The sequence below is a fragment of the Petaurus breviceps genome, unplaced genomic scaffold (assembly GCF_028583685.1).
Source record: "Petaurus breviceps papuanus isolate PSGF00001 unplaced genomic scaffold, PetGlider_PUasm1.0 175, whole genome shotgun sequence".
NCBI lineage: Eukaryota > Metazoa > Chordata > Mammalia > Diprotodontia > Petauridae > Petaurus > Petaurus breviceps.
In genome coordinates, this window is record NW_027185764.1 from 28,970,479 (window position 1) to 28,995,434 (window position 24,956).

General features: G+C 41.5%; 1 protein-coding gene across 5 annotated transcripts in view; it reads right to left on the reverse strand.

The window, feature by feature from the left end:
* PTCD2 (pentatricopeptide repeat domain 2) overlaps positions 1-24,956 on the reverse strand; it is a 61,111-nt gene that overhangs the window by 8,461 nt on the left and 27,694 nt on the right. For 2 of the 5 annotated variants that reach the window (XM_069084977.1, XM_069084976.1), the window contains exons 9-10: positions 20,753-20,866; positions 9,581-11,663 (exon numbers count right to left, since the gene is read on the reverse strand). In XM_069084977.1, coding sequence (XP_068941078.1) covers positions 11,439-11,663; positions 20,753-20,866 — 339 coding nt within the window. In that variant the 3' untranslated portion in view covers positions 9,581-11,438. Of the gene's footprint in view, positions 1-9,580; positions 11,664-20,752; positions 20,867-24,956 lie in introns of those variants that run through there. The other 3 variants (XM_069084980.1, XM_069084978.1, XM_069084979.1) reach the window with 2 other exon arrangements.

Below are 24,956 nucleotides of genomic sequence, written 5' to 3' on the forward strand. Positions count from 1 at the left end.
ATCAGATGTCAATATTCATGATTATATTTACTCAATAAATCCTCAACTGTTGTAAGGCATATTGTCCCTTTAAGGCCCCTGTCCAATGAGAGAAATGATTGTTAACCAATGATTTGGGGAGATTCAGATTTCCCCCTTTTTCTCTTATCCTCATTTCAATACTTCAGTCTTTGAAAGTTGGATTAACTTTCTCCTCCAAACCCCACCAATGTGTCGCAGCCAGTTTTGGGTGGAATTTTTTTTTCAAATTCTTTGAATAGATTGCCCTAGGCTGGGGCTAACTTAGAAGTAAATGATGTAATCAAAGTTCAGATCCAGCTAGTCATTGTAATATTTATTCTGTCATTAATTGTTAACCAATCAGAGTTGATTGCCACTCTGGGGAACACACCTCTTCCAAAAGGCCATATAAGCCATGAACCTTCCACTATGATTGTCTTTACTGTAAGAGAGAGAAATGGTCAAATGACCATTCTTTTATTGAAATGCTGGCATTATTAATAAGGTCTTAAATTACTGAGAAGTTATACCTCTCAAACCTTTTTAACACCACAGGCAGTTTAGTGATGAAAAGGGCAGAAGATGTATTTTTATGTAAAAGAAAAGATTTACATTGTTTGTCAAAGAATGTAAGAAATGTAAGATGAGCCTTTTGAAACCTACAAGGAGAAAGAACTTTGTTTTAATAAATATTGCTATCATCAAATGAGAGCAAATGAAATAACATTTGTAAAGCGCTTAGGAGTGCCTTGCATATAGCAGGTGATCAACAAATGCTTATTCCGTCCTTCCTAACATATGTGTAGGAAGACATATAGATTTAAGATTCTACTTCAGTTTTGGACAGAAAATGAACTGTGGTATGAATATAAAGAATCAAATTTCCTTGTGAACAATATAGAATGATGTCTCACTTGTATGTGAATAGTTTGATGTTATAAAGAGGCAGAAAAAGAGCATTCATATTTATGGAGAAATATTAGCACAAAGAAACACTATTTCATTGGAACCAAGGAGATAAAGGTCTGTTAGAGACTTAGAGCTGTAAAGAATTATAGGTAACAACTCATCTGCATATAACTGTTTTATGACTAAGAGGAAAAACAAAAATTAAAAAATCATATAACATTTGGAGACTGAGGAATGATTTTAAAAGTGCTACCAATTTTATAGGGGAAATTTGGGGAACTGTTAACATTTTAAGTGAAAAGCAAGTATCTGAGAGTTAAAAGCTCTCATTTAAATGACTGAAACAACCTGGGCAAAGAAGCTAATGTAGGAACTTAACAAGATTGAACACCACAGGGTTGCTGAAAATTTTCTTTGTTGGAGTTGTGGCAGTTAGAAGCAGTGAGGTGAAAGAAGGCTTCAGTTAAGTGATTTGTGATTGACGTGAGAGACAATCGACTTAACTGGTCAAGAGCTTAACTGACAGCTATTGTCCTTAAGTGCCACCTAGAAGTGGAGATAGGTGAAGTTTCTCATAAAAGTGTGTTACTTTTTGGGGATAGGTGGCACAGTGAATAGAGCACTGGCCCTGGAGTCAGGAGGACCTGGGTTCAGATCTGGCCTCAGACACTTAACACAAAAACCAGCCGCGTGACCTTGGGCAAGTCACTTAACCCCAACTGACCTCCAAAAAGCGAAAAAAAAAGTTTTACCGCAATTTCTGACTTGAGTGAGTTTGGCTAGGTTTGTTTGCTTGACTTAAAGAGTCAGCTTCAGCTGTATTACTATGAGCCCTGTTCTAAATGGACAACATAGCATCCAGGTGCATGAATAACTGGCTAGGCTGGTCTATATAGCCCAGAGATTACCAGATTGAAGAGCTTTGTAGTTGTCTGGCTTACAGATAATTACTATTCACATGAACAGGCACAACTTTCTAAATGGCTTTTTGAGGATAAATTGAAAGAACTTATAAATGTTATATATGAATAGAAAAGAGAAGACCATTTGTCCAGTTGAACAGTGGGAAGAATCGACAGCCAAGTGATGAGCAGAGAAGTAGTTTTGTGTAGTGCAGATAATCCTGAATGGGCCCAAAACATCAAAGACCAGGGTCCAGAGTCATGAATTACTCTGGGCATACAAGGGTTTTCCTCCCTCATTTACTCTCCTGCCAGGCTCCTCCAACTGTGAATGTGTCTATTCTTCACCACAGATATTGAATACATCGATGAGAAAGTGTAATCTAGGTTCATAAGCATATTGTGATATATTTATCATTTATGTATTGAATTTAATATATTAATTAGTATCTATGATGTAGTGTTATTTCTTCTGCCTTCTTAAGTAAACAGCAGTATTTATGATTGCTAATGCATGGCTGTATGTATAGAAAATGCACCGGATTATAACTTGAGATCTACAGCAGTCAGTTCTTGTTCAGTCATGTCCAACTCTTCATGACCCCATTTGGGGTTTTCTTGGCAAAGATACTGGAGTGCTTTGCTATTTCCTTCTCCAGTTCACTTTACAGATGAGGAAACTGAGGCAAACAGGTTAAGTGACTTGCCCAGGGTCACAGAAGTAGGAAATGTCTGTGGCCAGATTTGAACTCAGGAAGAAGAATATTCCTGCCTCGGGTCCTATGTTTTCTCTACTGTACCACCCAGCTGCAAGAGAAAGGATGGTCTCTCCCAATTCCCACTCTAAATCTTACTATTAAAACATATTTATAGTCTTTTAAATATAAATATAATTTAATTATATATTTATTTATATATAATTTATATATATTTAATTATATATAATTAATTAATTATAATGGATATAAATAAATTTATAGTCTTTTACTTAAAGTAAGCTATAACTTCACATGTATAATGGGTATTGTATGTCTTCCTTTCTCAATTTTGGAGGAAATGGGTAAGAGAGAGGGATTGAATTTAGAACTGAAAATTAAAATAAAACAAAAGGAAGCTACAGTACCCCAATACCTACATTTCCCAAATTTGGGGAGTCCTGTGTCATATCAAGAGTGGTTTTGTGAAAATAAATTTCAATGGTAATGAATGCTTTAAAATATAAAATCTAAAGTTATATATTTCACAAAAATATTTATTCTTGAATTTTTTTTTCAGAATAAAAATCAGCATTGTTTTCTCTATTTTGCTCAATTTTATCCTGATCCTTCCGTTCTTTATCATCACCAGGAATGTTTATGAGAGGCAATGAGGTCTAGGAAATAGAGAAGAAGCCCAAGAGTCAGGAAGATCTGGGCTCGAATCCTGTCTCTGATACATTCTGGCTGTGAGACCTTGGACAAGTCACTTTTCTTTTCAACACCTCAGGAAAACTCCTTAGGTGGTAGATTGGAATAAATACATAGAGATTTTTCACCAGGACCTCTCCTGTGCCAATGAAACCCCAGATCCAGATACAACAATACCCTATATTTATGGATTCTGTAGACATATTTCAACCTCGAAAATCTGCATTGTAGTCTTTTTCAGTCCCAAATTCACTACTGCACTTCCAACCCCACATTACTGGACATCCTTAGCTTTCTTACTCTATATATTTGTTTACTATGACTACAATTCATTTGTCTTGGGTCAATTAGGCCATATGCTCCAAAATGTCAGAGGTCATATAAATCTCTGGTCTGTACACAATGTCCCTTTCTCCCCAGCCCCATCTCTTATCCCTTAAAGTTAGGACAAGGACATGTACCCTATGAGCTCACAATAAGTATTTATTGATATTTTCATGGAAACATGCCCTCCCCTCTTTGACTTGTTTCTAAATGTGGAAAAAATAAAGCCACTAAAACATAATCATGCTTTGCTCCTAGTGAACTCCTTCTATCCTGGCTCTCCATGCAATGCAGCAGACACCTCAATGCCTTCTAACGAGTGTTCTGTCCTGCCATGTGTCCAGTAGCTGCACCCTTAAGACCTCTGGGCCTTTCCATCCACCCTATATCCGATCACTTGGACACGAGCTGTCTTCCCCAATTAGAGTGTGAGCTCCTTGAGGGAAAGTACTTTTTTTCCCCTCTTTGTATCAATACAGTCTTTGGAACATAGTAAGGACTGAATAAAAATTTGTGTGTTTTTGTGTGTATGTGTGTCCATGTGTCTGTGTGTTCCATTCATTTACTAGCAATTTCCAATGAGACCTAGCATCACAAATCTATTTGGGGCTTGACAGAAGTATGAGTCAGAGAGGAGAGTCTGAGAGCTCAGACTGATAATCACAGATACGATTAAATTGGCCCCAGACCACTTAGGTGCCAAATTCCACCCCCTCGAGTTCTTTCTCCTGGTACCTCACTTTGGCAAACAGTTGCACCCCCTTTATTCCTCCTTAATTTGTCTGGAAAATTACAAGGGCAGACCTGACCTAAATGAGGTCTCTCCCTTTGCGTCCTCTCTCTCTCTAGTGAGGAGATGCATTACAAGTTGCCTTGCCGAGACTGTATGGGATTATTCACACATACACATCATTACTCTAGTATAATTTCAGCAATGGAATCACCCTTCTGTTTTCTCCATTCTAATAATATCCCACCTCTAAGAATAGAGGACTCTGTACTTGATAATGGTACTACTCTCTACAAACCCCTACATTCTTTCTATGGCTGCCATTTCTATTGAGCCTTTTGGTTCAGAATTGGAGAAATTATCATTTCAACTCAAAACACCCTTTGGGAAAGCATGATGCTGAGTGCCCTCTGGTGGCCGCTCCTGTCTCTCTCCAGCTCCCAAGAGCTCAGCTCAGTATTGCTGGCATTAGAACTAAAGGAGCCACCAGCTTGTGCAGAGACCACCGGCTTATAGTAACCTGTCAGGACATAATCCTTCCATATTTTATTCTATTTAATTCTGTACTGTCAGAATGCAAGCTACTCTTTTTTAACTCAGTCACTAAACTTGTCTAAAGATTTGATTACTATCAGTCTCTAGAATCCATTTGTCAATCAATAAACATCCCAAACAATATAAGCATTCATTAGGCTCCTACTATGTGCCAGGCATTTAGCTCGGTTCTGGGATTACAAATGCCAATATTAGACAGTCAAGGAGCTCATATTCTAGTTCCTGAGTTGAATTTTGAAGAGAAAAAAGCAGGTTCCATCTGTGAATGAGACATTGAGAGATGCTATGTACCAAATTTGAAGTGGGATTTTCTCAGTCACCTGTGACTTTGTAGGGGGAAGCCAAGCAGGGGGACTGAAAGCCCCAGGTTGGGTTTCTCCTCTTTCTCGTGACTGTTCTGTCCTGGCTGTCTCTGTGCTACATTCCTCTCGGTGTTTGGTACCATGTGTGATTTCACTGGCACTGCTCTAAGGCACCAGGCTTCAGCTGGAAGGGCTCTTCAAATTAAATGTCATTAATCAAATGACTTCCAGCTAGGAGACAGAAGGTCACCTTAGTCATCTTAAACTCAGATTGCCCGAAGTGTCATCTGTGGGCGTCTATCTTGAATTTACATGAGCTAAGAGCCCATCCATCACTTGGCTCCAGAGAGTTTGAAGTTCCTGCATAAGTTGAATTTACTTGTTCTACATTTAAAGGAGTTATAAGGAGCAATCACTTTTACCAGAGGCCCTTTCTTCTCTTGTCATGTCACTGGCAGCCAGTGGTCCCAGAGCAGGGGTGAGGAGCCTGCAGCCCCAAAGCTCCAGGTTCCCATCCCAGAGCTTCTGCATGCTGCTTAGGTGTGGAGACCCAGGGATTTGAATCAACCTTTACTAAGGGTGGGGGGCAGAACATTAGAGTGAAGGCAGGGAAGGGAATGAACAGCCCCCTGAGCTGTGGTCATCTTCTGCTACCTCCTTTGCCCTCCTAGATTTAAGAAGGAATGGAGAGGAGAAAGAACCTCGGAAGCCCCCAGGAAGCTGAGAATTCATTGCCTTGTCAGTTGGTTGTCTGCATTGATGAGAGTGTCAGTCTGCAGACAAGCTACAGCCAAGATGTCTCTTAGGAGAGACCCAACTCTAGGGCACACTGTTGGAATCACCCTACAAGGGCTTTATTAATAGCCAGCTTTAAAGGGCAAAGGATTGTCTTTCCATCATACCACGAAGCAACTAAATCTATAGTATGGCCCAAGAACTATGCAGCAAAGGACAGTCAGGATTCCACAGGTCTTTTCTCCTTCCCTCTCTCCCTCCCTCCCTTCTTTCTCTCTGTTGACACCGAATCCCAGAGCTGGAGGAACAGCAGAAATGATCTGGCCCAAGCCACACCTGCACAAGAATCTCTCCTACAAGATTCCCGAAAAGTAGTTACCTGCTCTCTACCAGAAGAACTCCGGTAAGATTACTGTTGATTTTTTGTTTTCTTGGCAAAGATCCTGGAGTGGTTGGCCATTTCCTTCTCCAGCTCGTTTTACAGATGAGGAAATTGAGGCAAACAGGTTACATGACTTGCCCAGGGTCAAACAGCTAGGAAGTGTCTGAGGCTGGATTTGAATTCAGGAAGATGAACCTTCCTGATTCCAAGCCCAGGACTATCTAGCTGCCCCAGTAAGAAGCCTAAAGACTGCTATTGTCAGTCAACAAACATATGTGCTTACCACATGCACTCCCCTCAAAGAGCTGACATTTTAATGGGGAAGATGAGTTGCAAACAACTACAAACATAACATTCCACTCTGAGATTGCTCTGTATTAGGAAGCTTAGTTCTTTGCAACAAATCGAATCTTTCTTCATGATTTGGGGGGGAGGGGGCAGGAGGGTGGAATCTTTTATTTTGTTTGGTGGGGTAAGAAAACTGTTTACCAATGCACACTAGCAACTCCTTTGCAGCTTGACGCTTTAGAAAGCTGCCTGGGGGGTGCAGAGGCATTAAAGTGACTTGCTCAGGGTCCCAGAAGCAAAATGTTTGAGGTGGGAGTCAAATCCAGGTCTCGGAGGCCTGCTCTCCATTCACCAAAACACAGTCCTTGTCTTTCCATGTGATAGCCTTGCATGGTGGACACAGCAGATGTCTATATAGTTTTAAGTTTTGGGAAGTGCTTGATCTCCATCAGGGGTGGCCTTTTAGGTCCTTGGGTGTGGCCCTTTGCCTGAGTCCAAGTTTTACGGAACAAATCCTTTTATTAAGGGGATTTGTTCTGTGAAGCATGGATTCAGGCAAAGGCACTTGAGGGCCTAGAGGGTCACATGTGGCCTCCAGGCTGCAGGTTCCCCAGCCCTGAACTACAATATCTATTTGTGTGATGTTGGACAAGTCACTTAACCTCCTTGGGCCTCAGTTTCCTCATCTGCAAAATGAGAGGCCTGGATGAGATGGCCTCTGAGGCTCCTTCCAGCTAGGATCTATGATTCTAAGAACTCATTTGATGCCCACAACAAATGTGTGAGGAAGTTGCTAACATCATCTCCATCTCACACCTGTTGGGAGTGTCTGAGTCATGGCTTGTCCTGAGGTCTCCCAACCTCCAACCAAGGCCAGTGCCTTGTATCTTTGTCAAGAAAACCCCAAATGGGGATCAGGAAGAGTTGGAAATGACTAAACAACAAAAATAATGTTATAGAATAATTATTATATAACCCATATGGATTATAAATATAGCCTTCATTTCACAGAATTAAAAATGTGTGAAAGATTAAAATATTAGCTTTAAGTATGGGTCTGCAGAAGGATTTGTTTCTTTTTAACTATAGTAACTCACATAAACTTTAAAGGTTCTACACAGGGGTTGCAATCAGCATTGGTAGAACAGAATGACTAAAGAGATCCCAGATTGTTGAAGCAATGAATAAGCAAATCCACATCATACAAAATGAAATTTTCAAATTAGGATGCAATAGTGGAAATTAATTCAAACTATGTTTCATTTTTCTTTGATGACTTCAAAGGGTCCCATAGATAGCAGGGTCACAGTGTCAGCATCATAAAACATTAACAATCATTGCATCATCCTGACAATTAATAGCAACTCTCAGTCCAAAACCAGACAGGCTTTTTCTGCCTTAGCAGGAGAGCAGAGGGGTGCTTAGAGGAGAATGCCCTGATACGGTCAAAGGTGATACTCCCGCTCAGAAAGCCTCATGAAGTTCACACAAGCATGACAGCCAAAGGGTGGGGTCTCTTTGCACAAGTGAAAGAAGATTCTGTGGTTGGGAAGTGGGCAGCAGCACATTGATTCTCAAGGACTTGCGGTAGTTAGGATACCAAGTTGTTGTAATAGAAGTGTATGTGGAAATGTCTCTTAGGATTGTTGTGTGTTCTTTATTTTTGAAGAGGTCCAATGAGATCAGAGCGAAATCTTAACTCGAGTAAATTGGATTTAAGTGAGGCAGAGATGCACAAAGTCCTCAGACTCACTCTCTCTTCCAGAGTCCAGCGACAAGACAAAAGTCAGGATGACTGGCGATGGCCCAGGATGCAGGGGATGACCTTGGCGTTTTTGATGTGGACCCAGGCCTTAAGCACTCCACAGCACCTGCTTCAGCAGCCTTCACGGCCACTGGAACAAACTGTTCTCATCTGCCTATTCCAATGGGGGAAATCTTCACAAGCTTGGGGTAAGTCTTCCATGGCTTTGACCCTCAACTTGGTTTAGCCCACCTACCAAGATGCCTTTACTGGGGAGTGGCCACTGCCCATGCCACACAACTTCTTGGAACCACAGGTGAGAGCTGAGGGCCAGGTGGATGAGCAGTCCTGAAAAGGGCTCGGCAAGCCCTCACTCTGGAGGGGCTCATCCTCCCTGAACACCTCATACACCCTGTGTTTCTTATGATAGGTGTTTAATAAATGCTTGTCGACTTGACTTTTAACAAATCAGACATACCCAGGTGATCAAAAATACTACACACTCCCAAAAGGCAGGGTATGTTCATGTATTTCTTTTGTTCAAAAGATGTTCACTAATTATCCAGTAAGAAGCAGCAGGGCCTTGTGTGAACTGAAGGCCCAACTTCAAGTCAGGGAAACCTGGGTCCAGGCCCTGACTCTCATACATACCAGCTGTAGGATGCTAAGCAAATCACTGAGTCATTCTTTAAGTTACAGAAGACCTCTCTAAGGACGATTCTGTCTTTGTCTTGGTATCCCTAGGACTTAGTGCAGTGCTTAAATTGAATTGCTGTTCTATATCCACCGAAATAATTTCCAAACCAATCACAGGAATGGACCAGCAGCATTAGTACCCAATATTTGCAGAGTATGTGGTATTCATATTCAGCTAGGGAGATACAAGATGAACGACGGGATTCCTCCCCTCAGGGACCTTACAATCTAAAGTGATGCATCTAGAATACACCCACACATTGTGTATTTACATTGACCACATTTATATGACATTTAAGTGTGTGCTTACATGACTACAATGTAAATGGAAACAACACTAACAAAAACCCTGAACAATGCATAATTAGAATAACCTGGGCTTAGTCCTGAAGTTGAGAAAATGCATTCCCTTCATTTCATTGCAGAAATGGGGAACAAAGTGTGTGCAACATTGCATATACCCCTAAATTCAGTTGATGGACTGGCTTGTTTTGGTCAACTGCTTTAAAAATTCTTTCCTGTCTTTTATATTCTCTTTTACAAGAACCAGCTCACTGGATGAAGGAAAGGGAGAAGAATATATTTGGAAACAGAGGTGATGTAAACGTCAAAGATATCAATAATTTTTTTTAATTGCTCTCTAGAGCTTAGCACAAGTCATGAATAAAGATAACATCTTCTGAAAGCAATGATTATGAGGAAAGAAAGAAGCATGTTTTTTGTGTATTCTGCAGTCAAATCACCACGCTCCAAGTGACTTTCCTTTCAAGGCATAGCCTTTACTATGTCTGGATGCTTTACACTTTCCTGACTTGGTTGACCCAATACTGTCCTCCTTTAGGAGGGATATCAGGTCTAGTGGAAAGACCATTAGGCTGAGGCAGGAGGCCCAGATTCCAGTTCTAACCTGCCAGTAATTAGCTGTGTGCTCTCTAGCAAGTGACTTTTCTGGATGTCAATTTGGTCATTGGTAAATGAGGGATGACCTCCAAGGCCTTTCAGAGTTTTAATATCTATGAAAACCTGCTGCCTGTGAACAATAATACAAAATAACATTTCTTGAAGAACTACTTTCAAAAGTGCCCACCTGCTCAAAGTGCAGGGTGGGGTGGGAGGGAAGGGATGTGGGGAAAAGGGCAGGTGGCATCAGAAATGAAAGAAGCCCGGGCTTTGCTGCTCATTGGCGTCGGCCGCACTCCAGGCAGATACACATGCCTCGAACATCACAACAAAAGGCACAGCTGAGACGGGACCACTGTGTATTTTCATACATATTTTCCAGATGCTGTTATTTCAAGCCATTGGTTGAAGTGGTACCCGAGGGCACTTGCGAACTGGGTCCTTCGCTCTCACGAAAGACACAGTTCTTTTCACTGAAAATAAGGCACTCCAAATGGAGACAGGAAAGAAAACCATTAACAAGAGAGATGAATTATAGGACAGACAATGCATGACACACACTGCCTGAGAAGAGATAGAGAATTTTAAATAGGTCTTATTGGGAAGGCATATAATTTACCCTAAACCGGGAAGTAGTAATTTAAAGCGGGCGCATTTAATAGCGCTGAAAGATGAAGTTTGAGTCTGTTTGCCTCATGAAGGCTGGGGATGGGGCTGAGAGACTGACATCAGAAGACAACAAAGTCTTTTTGATGTTCTATGCACTTCTTTTATTAGTCTCCTACCTTCCTAGGCATTGTCTGAAATTCTCAAATCTGGATTCGAGGATATGACAGTGCAAGAACTGACATCTTGCAGATAGAGAAACTTCAGTTCCAAGCCACTGAGCTGTGACTCAGGGTCACAGAAATTAGGCAGTGGCAGAAGCCAGGACAAAATCCTGGGCTCCTTATCCCAAATTCCATGCTGTGTTACATTTTTCATGTAATCCTGCCTCTAGCAAATGATGGCTGTGACTATATTTTATTAGGGACTTTCTCAGCATTGATGCGTTGGTGCTTTAGATATTAAAAACAAAATGAGAGCATTCAAAGAAATAAGAAGGCAGCCACTGTTTGCAAGGCAACACAGCAAACCTCTTGAAATCCACAACAGAACCAAGTTTCCAAGGATGTTAACAAGTGCTTGTGGAAGGAAGGTTTATTCAAAGCTGGAAAAGTGTATCTCCAGACCTGAAATCCTTCTCTGCTATTTCTCTCTGCCTGTGTGAACTGAGGCCCTGGAAAGAGGACTGGGAAGCCAATATACTTTCTCAAAGGCCCACCTGTCACTCTTCACACAATTCTTAATGTTTTAAAAAAAAAATCAAGATATCTGGTTGTTTGGGTCAATGTTGTTCACAATAGTCCAGAGTACTGACCTCTCAGTTTGGAATGTCAGTTGTCAATGAGTGTCAGGAATCTGTGGAGGAGAAAAAAATGTTCGGCCTAATTTCCTTCTGACCAATTTCTCAGATGCTCAGAATGACACATCCAGTTCAGAGTATCCATTGGTCAAATCCACAGCTACTCAGCTAGCAGAGATGAATTAAGCGGCTGTAAAGTCCGGCGGCTTGTTTGTCTCTTGTTAAATAAGAGAATGTGGGGTTTCCTGCTCTGAGGGATGACACAGAGCATGGCATCAACAGTCTGGGGGATGACCTGGCCAGATGCCTGGAGCTTGTCCCAGATCTCTTTGAATCTGGCCTGCAGAGCTGGCTGTCCATCTAATTTCTGCTTCACTGTGGTCAGCTGTGAGGAGGAGAGAAAAGCAGAATATACAAGGCCTTCAAAACAGTTCCCTTTCTTCCTCATGCCATCCCCACCAAAAGACCTTTAGTGATTTTGTATAGACTTATTTATATACGTGTTGTCTCCCCTCATGGAATATAAGCTTCCTGAGGACAGGGACTAGTTCATCTCTATCTTGATTCCAGGCACACAGGATGATGCCTGGCACAGAGGGAAGGCTGATTAAGGGAGTCCCTCTAAGACACACAAACACACCTCTAAGGAATGTTATGGAAACTGGGGTGGAGGAGGGACAATAAAAGGTCACTGTTGTTTTTCTTCAGTCATGCTTGACTCTCTGGGATTCTGTACACACCAATACTGTCCATAGCGTTTTCTTGGCAAAGATAAATACTGGAGTGATTTGCCATTTCCTTCTCCAGTGTATTAAGGCAAATGGAGGCTAAGTGACTTGCCCAGGGTCACACAGCTAATAAGTCTGAGGCTGGATTTAAACTCTGGTCTTCCTAATTTCAGGTCAGGTGCTCTAGTCACCGAGTCAATCAGTATAATCTAACACATGGGCTATAAATACAAGAAAATGGTTCCACAAATTACACATACCCATCACAACCTCAGAGTTATACCTCAGATATTTATTAAGCAAGAGCTTAAAACAGTATCTCTAACCCAAAAAGATATACTAGGGAAGGGGCGGGGGTAAGCTCATTAAAGCAAATGAAGTGAACTTACTTGATTAGATATCATTACAACAGCAGAGTCCTTTTTGGACTACTAACCCAATCATTTCTTAATTAAGATCAAGTTGCATGAATTTGGCTTTCTGAAAACTGCTTCCAAAGCACTAATTTAATCCCATGGGATGAGAGGGGAGTGACTTTCTTGTGCCCACCCTTAACAACCACCAAAATCACAAAACAACATGCTTCAGTCAATGCTGCAGGATGTCTTAGGCTCAATGGGCTAGGGACAGTGAAAGCCTTGTTGAGGTCACAAGCATTTATTGGGTACTGGCCATGGGAAGGTACTCTGCTAAAAACAGATCAAAAGGAGAATTCAGGACATAGCCTCATTACCTTCTCACATGCCAATTAAGGGAACAAACATCTACACAGTCTTCTATGGTTTGCAATGAACTTCACCTACATTATCTCCCTGGGTCCTCACCACAACTCTCTGAGGTTGTGTTCTCTCAAATTCTCAGTGGGCCTGTTCTGTCACAGGTGAGGATCCTCCCTCCAAGGACTTGGGCTGCAACCCATCAATGCCTACCAATCCCACACAACTCTTACCCAGGAGTTTGCCATGAAGATCCACCCAACATGGCAACAGCCTTCCTTGAGTTCTCTTAACATCTAGAGGCTATCAATGGAGTGAGCACACAGCGGGCTGGCAGGCATTCCACACTGGTACCTTGTGTTTATGCCACCTTTTTTGTTCATACATTTTTTGAATGACTTCTTTTACTCCATTTCCCCCCAATTCCTTGTTTGCTACATATTGTAGGCTATCTACACTTATCACACACCTCTCCACTGTCTTCTGGGAGAAAATAATTTTCACATATAGGGAGTCTTGTAACCAAACACCACTCTTGGGTAGGAGTTAAGTCTCATCATGCTGCAGGGAGAGGGTTTTTTTAAGGGTCAGAAGCCTTGAGATCAAACCCTGATTCTGTGTGATTTTAGATAAATCATTTTGACTTTCTTGGGGCTAAGTTTCCTCATCTGTAAAGGGATGGGGCTTGATTAGGTTGTCTCTAAAGCCCTTTCCTGCTCTCAATAATCCAGTGTTGTGATTAAGAAACTGAGGCTCAAAGAGGCTGTGGCCTGCTCAAGGTCACACAGCTAACAAATGACCAGGAGTGGAAGCTGAACCTAGGTATGCTCTGATTTCCATGACATCACACTGGGTCTCTAAGCTCCTGAATCAATATGATTTTTCAATATGACCTAAAAATGCCTTTCAATAGAGATAAAATAGATTCACTCTTACATTTTAAAATTCACTTTCTAAAAAGGAAACTGATGCTTTTCTCAGAAACAGCACCATAAAGAAGGAATATGTTTGGACTTAATAACAATGGGAAAGACCAAGTATTATATTTTACCACATTTCCAAGAAGCTTAATGACTTGAACATAAATGATCAACACAGGTCTGTTGATTGGTAAAGCAAAAATAGAGAAGAGTTGGGAACCAAGCTTAAACCACAACAAACACCATGGTTTTGCTAACCCTGGAACTTAAAATCTAAATACTAGGTGCTTATATTATATATATATATATATATATATATATATATAAAACATAATGTAATATATGATGTAGATAATGTATCATATTATATTAGGTATGTAACAATATCGTATGTCTAATATATATTATGTGTATAATATATATTATATTGTGTATGTATCCTATTATATTGTACATATAATATATCATATTATATTATATATACTAAGTTTAAGGTTGAAAAAATCCACATATTTAAAATGATTTCGAAATTAAAAAACCAAAGAGAAAAGAAAGGAGAGAAAAGACAGGAGAGAAGTAGGAGGTTGTGAGGGGGCATGATAGGCATCCTGGGGAAAAGGGATGAGTCTCATTCTGCCTGGCCCCAGGGGGCATCCTGGGAGTAATTGGCAGATGTAGAAAATAGACATGTTTATGCATGATGCAAAGAAAAACTTCCTAACAATTAGAGCGGTCCCAAAGTAGAACAGTTTGCTTTTGGAAGGCAATGGTCTTGTTCTTACTAGATGTCTTCAGACTAAGGCCATTTGTTAAGTATGTTACGGAAGTATTCCTGCTTATACACAGGTTGGATTCAATGATGATTTCATCCTACTGTCTGGTCCCCGAGAGTCTGAAACACAGGGGAAGTTGTCTAAAAATAGGTGCCATCTGTGTGATCGGAACCAAGCCTTGGAGAATGGGTGGGTTCTTTAACAGGTAGGGACGAAGGTACTGAGTAATGGGCACTCATGGTGAAGGGGCACCTGGGCACTGGAAGGAAGTACAGGGTATATTCAGCAAGAGATGAGCCATCTAAAATTTCACATAAATAAGCCTGAAAAGGTAGAGTGGGGCCATCTCACATAATACTCATGCCATACCAAGGAATCTGGACTTGTTTCTTCCTATAGGTATTAGGAAGCCAGCAGAGATTTCAGAGCAGGGCGATGGCACTGGGAACGATTTTGTTAGGAAGATTATGGTGGCGGTGGTGTACAGGCTAGATTAGAGAAGGCAGAGAAGAAAGGATAATTCAATTCCCCTCCCTGACAATATCTGAAGAGATTTAATTCATGATCACATTTATTTTTTTTTTTAAGCAATCGGGGTTAATTAACTTGCTCAAGGTTACATGGCCAGTTATTTCTGGGTGTGGTGCTGAGGCTCTGAGCCCAGGATTCGATCTTCAGGTCATCCCGACACTGGAGCCCGTGCTCTTACTTGCATGATCACATTTCTTAACACACCCCTGGACTGCACTCACTTTCTGGATACACTGCAAGCCCCTATCTCCCCTTCACACCATGACTCCCCATGGAATCTTAATACTTGAAAGGTTCTTAATGTTCTTAAGGGGAACAGCTCGCTCCATCACTGGGTTCAAGGTGAAAAGAATTAATGTGCAGCATAAGGTTTCCCAAAAAAGCAGTGCAAAGCTGTCAAGCCTGGGCTAACTTCGCTCTAATTGAATGTCCTGCCTCAGTTCTCTCGGATGACTGTGGGAACATTAAATGGAATTATTACAGCTATTCTGCTATCTAAGCAGGAAAGAGAAGGTGCCAAATTTGTTCCCTAATTTAGTTCATTAAAAAAAAAAATCAATGCAGGAGAAGCCTGTGTTTTAGTCAACTTAACTACAGTTTTGCAGAAGGAGAAAACAAGAGGAAGGGAACATGCATTTATTAAGCACCTACTATGTATCAGGCACTGGGCTAAGCACTGTATAAATATTAATTCATTTTATTCTCATGACAACTCTGGGAGGTAGGTACCATTATTATTCCCATTTTACAGCTGAGGAAACAGGCAGACAGAGGCTGTGACTAGCAAAAGACCAATTGTCTAATACTCCTTCTTGTGTCCCCACAGGCGGTTAAAGACCCCTTGATTTATTTTGCCACATTACTGCCAATCACTAAACAGGGCCCATTTTCAGTTACCATTACTGTGCATATATGGCAGGACACAAGATTATATTTTGAGCTGGAAAAGCCCACAGAGGTAGGGTCCAAACTCAGGGCTTCCCGTCACCAATCCTAATATGTTATTTATAAAAAGAAAACTCAAGACAAATGATCATTTAGATGTGGGCTAGGGCATACACTTTACTCTCCTGGAAACAGAGCTGGCTTCAGAGCTCCATTCTCCACATGCTGATATGCCAAGGGCCCAAGAAGCGGAGGGTCCCAGAAGCACTAGCCCTAGGAAATTGGAGGCTTGGTTCCAAGTCTGGGACTTGTCACTTCTTAGCTAAATGACTTATGCCTACCATCCCAGCCTCACAGTATCCAGGGGGAAAGTCTAAATGGGGTGGACATGTTTTTAAATTAGAATTCATCTAAAAAAGCTTGAGGGAAAAAAAGACCTTCAGGCTAAGTTAAAATTGAAAGTATTTTTAAAAAGTGGTAATTTTCCACATGAATTCTGGGTAGGTAATATATACCTTCAACAAGGAAGAGAGAGCCTGGTATAAACGATGGAGCCTTGAATGGGGAGTCAGGAGACTTGCTGTGTGTCCTTGGCTAAGTGTCTATGTTAAGATATCAGGGAAAGGCCCAGCTATAATACAGCATGCTAAGCAACAACATTAATTAGGGGGACCTCCTACTTCTAGGACATTTGACTAATTCTGGAATGTGGATGGAGAGAAGTGTGGATAAAAGTGAGGAGGCCAAGCAATCTTAGGTACTCGATGGTCTCTTTCAGAACCGCTATGAGAGGAGGAGAAGAGATACCAAATACTTTTTTGACCTCTAAAGGGTCCAAGTTGGGCTTCATTTCTAGGGCCATGACTATAGGGAGGGGGCAACAGATAATACATTTTCTTTTTCTGAGCCTCAGTTTCCTTATCTTTAAAATGAGAAAGGGGGGCAACTAGATGATGTCTGAGTTATAGTGGGCCAAGATCTCCCAAAGGGATTTCTTCTGATGAAAACCAAAAAAAGTTGTGCTGGTGTTGTTTGGTGCACCAAGACCATTGGATTCAGGACCTGGAAGATCTGGGTTCAAACCCAACTTCACACAATCATTAGCTGTGTATCTTTGATCGAGTCACTTAAACCTCTCTGAGCTTTGCTTTTCTCATCTGCAAAATAGGAGTGCAGTGGCTGTGAGAAGCAAATGAGATAATGGAGGCACAATGTTTGCAAAGTTTAAGTGCTTTATAAACATAAGTTTTCTCTTTCTATAGCTTTTTCCCTTAAAACTATTTATTCTTAACATTCTTTTTCTAAAATTTCTTGGTACTTTTTGCTTTTGTTTCACAATCCCAAGAAAAAATCCAAATTCTTTCCTACCCTCCAGTCTCCCCTCCACCCCTTCAGAACGCAAACAATGTGATATCAATTATACATGTGAAGTCACGCAAAATATATTTCCATATTAGCCATGTTGCACAAAGAAAGTAAAATAACGTGAAAAAGTCTGCTTCAGTCTGCATTTAAGAGTTCATCAGTTCTCTCTCTGGGGGTGGATAGCATTTTTCATCATGGGTCCTTTGGAACTGTCTTGGATCACTGTATTGATCTGAGTAGCTAAGTCATTCATAGGTGATCATGGATAACAATACTTCTGTTTAATATTACTACTAGGGCTATATGCCAAAGAGATCAAAAAAAGGGAAAAAGACCTATTTGTACAAAAATATTTATAGTAGCTCTTCTTGTGGTGGCAAAGAATTAGAAACTGAGAGGGATGTTCATCCACTGGGGAATGGCTGGACAAGTTGTGGTGTAAGAAGGTAATGAAATACTATTGTGCTATAAGAAATGATGAGCAGGATGGTTTCAGAAAAACCTGGTAAGACTTAAATGAACTGATGCAAAGTGAAGTGAGTAGAACCAGGAGAACACTGTACACAGTAAAAACAATAGTGTCATGATGGGCAACCCTTGGTTACTCTGATCAAGATAATGATCTGAGACAATTCCAAAGGACCCATGATGAAAAAAGTCTAGTGCGGAACAAATCATGCTTTTTTACTTTATTTTTCTTGTGTTGGGGGGGGGGGTGTTTTCTTTGGCTAATATGTAAATATGTTTTGCATGACTAAATGATACCATATTGCTTGCCTTCTTAAGGGGAGAGGAGGAGGAAGGAGGGAGAGAATTTGGAACTCAACATTTTTACAAAATGAATGTTAAATTTTTTTTTACATGCAATTGAGAAATATTTAATGAAACAAATAAAAATGTATTTTTAAAAATATTGTTGTAACTACAATGTTCTCCTGGTTCTGGTCACTTCACTCTGCATCAGTTCATATGATAGAGAAGTTAAAAAAAAAAAAAGGAATTCCAAACCACAATTCCACTGTCTTTCTACATAATATTATCATGGTATGAGGCAACCTATGTTGTGCAAATTTTACTTTGGACAAATTTCATTGCTGGATCTCTCATAAGTGAACGTCGGCATATGAAAGAGTATCTCTCTGCCAGGTAAGTACCTTCTTTACTCCAAAGAAGAACAGGAAATGGGTGAAATGACTCTCAAATAAGAAGACAAAATGCCAATTTGGCTTCAAATCAATTTTTGCTCTCCCTAGAGAATCTCCACTCAGCTGAGGAAAGGCTTTTGATTTCTCCTAGTATCCTTCTGAAGGGCATGACAAGGAGGGGAATAGACCCAAGAAGAAAAAAAATGAAGTGAAAATGAGAACATAATGTTCTTTTTGAATCCTGGTATGGGATTGTGAAACAAAAGCAAAAAGTACCAATGAACTTCTGCAGGATAAAAGTGACCGTCAGGCAGCTGGCTGACCAAGCACCTTCCACTCAAGCGTGTGAGGTCATGCGGAGAAGTAACAACGAGGACCTTTGGCAACCTGGCTTGTCTTCTGCAATAGTGACAGAGTTAATGGGGGGAAAGAAGGCTGTTAGGGGCAGAACTTCCCAGAAGTAGAGGGGGAGGTGGAAAGAATACTCCATTATTTTGGGGTTAATTATCAAGGTTGCAAATTACCCATGTTCTTAGCTTTGCTTCTCTCCCATTAGCCAACCCACTGTTCTCCTGGAAATACTTCTCCTGGAAGGTGACTAGAGAGAAGGAATGGCACCTCCAATCAATCAATTTTTGCCACCTGGAAATAGCTCTGACAAGAAAGGAGAATTGAGATGGAGGCTGGGCAGTTCAGTTAGAGAATGACTAATTCCACCAAACATAATGCTTTCTAGTAGGAACGTATGAGTTTTAAGAATTAAGAGTGTCCCTCAAATCCTACCTACACAACCACTGTTCTTATTTTCCTCTATCAGTGAAAGCAAAATGTGTTTAGGTGGAAAAACCATCAAATGGTTGTTTGTTGATTACAAGTTTCCTTTCCTTTTCCCCCTTCCCTTTATCTTTCTGGTCATTTATCAGTTACAGGAATGGCACTGTGGATAAAGGGCTGGCCTCAGAGTCAGGAAGACCTGAGTTCAAATCCCATTTTTGGCACATACTGGCTGTGTGACCCTGGGCATGTCATGTAACTTCTCAATACTAGGCTAGGCTACCCGCTAACACCATAAGTTGTTCAATAGCATAGTTAGAGATTTGCATTGATAGAGGGAATGTATTCATTAGGAATACTCTACACTTGAGGTGTCAAACTCACAACTCACAAAACTCTGGGGTGCAGCCAGAACCAGATAAAAATGTAATTGGGAAATGTTAAACATAATAAGCAAAAATAGAATACAACATAGATAATGTTAATTTGTGGTTTTCCACATCAGCATGAGGCCCACAGGGACCCACTTTTTTTTGAACTGAACATCACTGCCGTATGCCATTAAAATCACAATTTTGCCAATCAATGATTATCCAGGCTATTATGGGATATGGGTATATCATGATATGGGGCTGCTTGCTGATGCAGTGGATAGAGCACCAGGCCGAGAGTCAGGAAGACTCTTCTTCCTGAGTTCAAATCTGGCCTCAGGCACTTACTAGCTGTGTGACCTTGGGCGAGTCACTTAACACTGTTTGCCTCAGTTTCCTCATCTGTAAAATGAGCTGCAGAAGGAAAAGGCAAACTACTCCAGTATCTCTGCCAAAAAAACCCTAAAACGGGGTCACAAAAAGCCAGACACAACTGAAATGACTGAACAAATGAAGCCCAATCAATGTTAGAACATGTGGTGGCTTATATGCTGTCAGGATGGGAGAGAGAGACCCTCTGCGAGTAATGATGACGATAGTTTACATTTACAAAGTGCTTTTTAAAAGCCCTTTATATACTGCGCTGCAGAGTCTTTTCAGTTGTGTCTGATTCTTCGTGACCCCATTTGGGGATTTCTTAGCAGAGACACAGGAGTGGTTTGCCATTTCCTTTTCCAAATCATTTTACAGATGAGGAAACTGAGCCAAACAGGGTTAAGTGACTTGCCCAGGGTCACACAGCTGGTAAGTGTCTGAGGCTGAATTTGAACTGAGGTCTTCCTGACTCCCGGCCAGCACTGTAACCACTGAGCCACCTAGCTGCCCATTCACTATACTGTAACCCTAACAATAACCTGGTAAGTCACAATAGTATACCTGCCCAAGGTCACATGGCTATTATGCAGCAGTGTCAGAAATGGTGCCCAAGTCTTCTAACGCCACGGTTTCTCTATCTCCTAAACCATGCTAACTTCCTATAAAGCACTTAGCACAGTAGGAGCTTAATAAATATTTAATGAATTGAAGACAAGGTTTTGCTAAATTTAATCCTGACATAAGACTGCCTAACGCAGTGCAGACCCCCATTCAACACAGTCACTGCAGCTCAGAACACCTGAGCTCAAGAGACCTGACAGAGTCAGCCTTCCCAGTCCCAGGCACTGAGCCACCAAGCCCAGCAAGTGCCTCCCATTCCCAGGTACTGACCACTTCCTCTGAGAATTCCTGCTTCTTCAGAAAGCTGAAGTCGCTTTTTTCTGTAGATGCCTCTAGTATCTGCAGGGTTCCTTCCAACATGTCTGAGTGGGCATGGATAAGGACCTGGACCACAGAAAGAACCAAATACTGATGGGATCCTAAAAAAGTTGCCCCCAGCTCCAACAGCAGGCCCACTGTACCTACCTAGGGCCTCCCCCTCACCCCCCATCAATATCCTAACTTCTTCATATATGCCTCACTGCTCACTAGAACAGGTGTGTCCATGAACTCAGTTCCCACAGAAATAGCAGGTGTATCCATATTATGAGATCCCAGACCCCAGACCCATTCCCACAGAAACCAGTGTGTTCTTATATTCAATCACAATTACATCATCCATCTAGCCCAAGACAGGACCACAATAACTAACTATCTGTCTTAACCAGACAGGACCACAATAGCTAGTCCGTTGGAGGGCAGAATGACCAGAATGTTTAACCACTGAACCATAGATGGGACCCCTCCTCCATTACCTAATCCCTTAACAAACTCCTCCTGCCTTTTTAATATTAATGATATTCCTCTATTCTATGTAAATTTCTGTTCTGTAATTGCTCCTTTACCCTATAAAAATTCCATCTTGCTTTCTCTGAAGTTGCTGGTTCCTCCTGGAACTTAGCCTGCTTCATGAGAGGCATCAATCTCAATAAATGCCTATACTTGGATGAGAGGTGGTCTGACTCTGAATTCTTTGAGATGGTTCCACCACAACACATCATGAAACCCCAACAGTTTTGGGGTGGGCAGAGCCCCCACTTCAACAGTTTTTGGCGTCCCTGGGTTTAAACTGCAGCAATACCACTGGTCTGGAATCTGAGAACATGAACCTTGACAAGCCTCCATTCTACCCTTGGAAAGTCTCACGAGGATGTTCTTAGGCCTGCCTTCTTACGGCTATCTCCAAAAGCTGGGGTCTATGAACTTGTTTGTTAACTATTCTGATAATTATATTTCAATATAATTGATTTCTTTTGTAACCCCTTGTATTTTATTTTATGCACTGAGAAACATCATTTGGAGAAAGGGTCCCTAGGCTTGCCCAGACTGACAAAGACAGGCCAGGACACAAAAAAGGTTAAGAATTGATGGTCTAAAAGATGCCCACAAAATGTACCCAAATGACAGGAAATCCCATTCCCTTAATATCCAACCCAAAGTGCAGCAAGCCATTAAAAAACCTAAAATAGCCTGTGTTCTTTCTGCAGCTCAGGGTCAACCACTTAGGGTATCACTTTGCACTCACACAATCATCCCCATTAATGGAAGGCTCATGGGGGGGGGGGAGTCAATAAGTATTCAATGTATTGTTTTTGATACTTTTTTTCTTAAAAAAAACTTCTGTTATATGACGTAGCTCTAAAAGAAAGAAGAGGAGAGATGCTGGGAGAAATTCTATTGATGCAAAAATACCAACAGAGATCAATAAAAATTTATTTAAAAAAAATTATAGGATCACAGAAGCTTGAAGTAAATTATATGCTAATGTCCTCCCTCCAAAACTGCCTTGTGTTGAACTATTTTGTTCATACTTGTTTTTATTCAAATTATATTTATGCTCTGTGTGTGTGTCACACACACACACAGATTATTTTTTGTACGGGGAAGGCAGGGCAATTGGGGTTAAGTGACTTGCACACAGCTAGTAAGTATCAAGTGGCTATGGCCAGTTTTGAACTGGGATCCTCCTGATCCCAGGCCGGTGCTCTATTCACTCTGCCACCTAGCTGCCCCTGTATATACATTTTTATACATATTCGTCATATTCACCATTTGAATGTTGTTGTTATTCAGTCCTGTCTAACTCTCTGTGACCCCATTTAGTGTTTTCTTAGCAAAGATACTGGTGTGGTCTGCCATTTCCTTCTCCAGCTCACTTTATAGATGAGGAAACTGAGGCAAACGTGTTTAAGTGACTTGCCCAGGGTCACACAGCTAGCAAGTGTCAGAGGCCACATTTGAACTCAGGCCCTCCTGACACTAGGTCTGGTACTCTATCTACTCTGCCCATTTGAACGTCAACTCTCTGCAAGTAGGGATTATTTTATTCTTTATACTTGTATCCCTATGCCTGGCCCAAAAGTGCCTGCCATATGGTAGCCACTTAAATACTTCTTGACTGACTGGACATCATGTAGTCCAACCCCCTTGTTAAAAAAGATGAGGAAACTGAGGCTCAGAGTGGTTAAGTTATTTCCCTAAGATGTCCTCAGGCAGGATGTGATACAGTCAACAGTGGAACCCAGATCTTCTGAGGCTGAGTCCAGTCCTTCAATCACCCATAAGAACCAGATTAAAATGTAATTGGGAAATGTTTGCCACAACAAATAAAAATATAAATTATAAGAAAATACTCAATTGCAATAAAAATACCTCCCAAAAGGTAGGAGGCAGCTACAGGGACCCACGTCTGTTTGAGTAGGACACCACTCCACCACACTATCCCCATACTTTGTGAACCTTACTTCTCTATGGTTCTGTTGGGTAGGCAAGGGACAGCTGTGAGTATTTTATAGACTGAGAAACTAGAACACATATGGTATTAATACTTGGTGTATGAAGTAGAAGAAGCTTGTTGTATTTATGGATTTACACTCTATCTACGAAACCATCAAAAACATGCACTGTCTTGAATTCATACAAGAAAAGAATATTATGGATCTTTCTTTTCTCCTCCTCCTCCTTGCATACACAGGGAAAATATTGAGTTATATTTCCAGCAGTGATGGATTTCTATTGAATACACACACGCGCGCATATATATATCTGTATGTATGTATGTGTGTCTGTGTATGTATGTGTGTGTATGTTCTTGGGTAGGTGCGCGCACATGCATGCACACACACACACACACACACACACACACACACACACACACTTTCCTACCTATTGCTTGTGGAATCAGGAATTTGGAGGTAGATTTTCCATGGAAAAGATGGCCCAAGAGGGGGATGAATCTACCCACTTGGGCTCAGCCCCAATCTCTCATCAACTAAGCTAACTGGCCCTATACAAAGGAATCATGGGTAAAGTAGAAGGGACTTGAGTTGTTCTCTACTGAGGCCTAGAGAAGCAAGAGACTTGCCCAAGCTCAGACCGTAGGTGGCAGCGGGATTCGAACCTGGGTCCTCTGACTCCAAATTCAACACTCTTTCTACTGTACCACATACTCCTTTCCCTAATAGCTCACTGCTATTGTTGTTCACTTGCGTCCAACTTTGTGACCCCATTTGACAAAGATACTGGAGTAGTTTTCCATTTCCTTCTCCGGCTCATTTTACAGATGAGGAAACTGAGGCAAACAGGGTGAAGTGACTTGCCCAGGGTCACACAGCTAGTAAGCGTCTGAGGTCGCATTTGAACTCGTGTATATGCGTCTTCCTGACTTCCGGCTGGGCATTCTATCCTCTCTGCCCCCTGGCTGCTCTTTTGGCGCAGCTCAATTTCTACATACTTCCATAGGTAGGTTAGTTGCTAGGGTTATTGAGTGAGGGCCATATTTTAATAATCAAAAGGAAATCAGGGGTGGCTAGGTGACACAGTGAATGGAGCACCGACCCTGGAGTCAGGAGGACCTGAGTTCAAATCTGGCCTCAATTGCCCTGTCTTCCCTCTCCAAAAAACAAACCAAGGAAATGAAAGAACAGAAGGATGACTTACCAGAGAAGAGCTGTCCAGGGAGGGATAGAGGAGAGTCACCTCTATTGGCTGTACTCTAGCAGGTAAGTAAAAGACCACTCCCTCTACTGAGGGAAGCTTCACCCCTGTGGACCTCAGTTTCCTCACTTGTAAAGTGAGACATTTGGTCCCTTCCAACTCTAAATCTGTGATTCTAGGACAGGCTGCCCTTACCAGTGCCAGTGAGGGACTGCCAACCTCTGTTAACTGTGACACCCAGAGTGCCCTGGGGCTGCCCTTGCCTTCCTAAAACCTGGGAGGTTATGTGCCCAGTAAATGTGTCCTAAGGCTGCCCGGCTGAAAAGTAGTGCCTTGGAGGCCAAGGCAGGACACAAAGCAGGAGGAGGGTTCTGGCAGATTTCACTTTCTCTCCTCAAATTACCCCCTTCCTGCAAGGAACCTGGTTCCAAAGAGGGCTTTCAAGGTCAGATCAACACCTTGGCTCACACTCTAGGATGAGGAGGGGATGGATATGGGC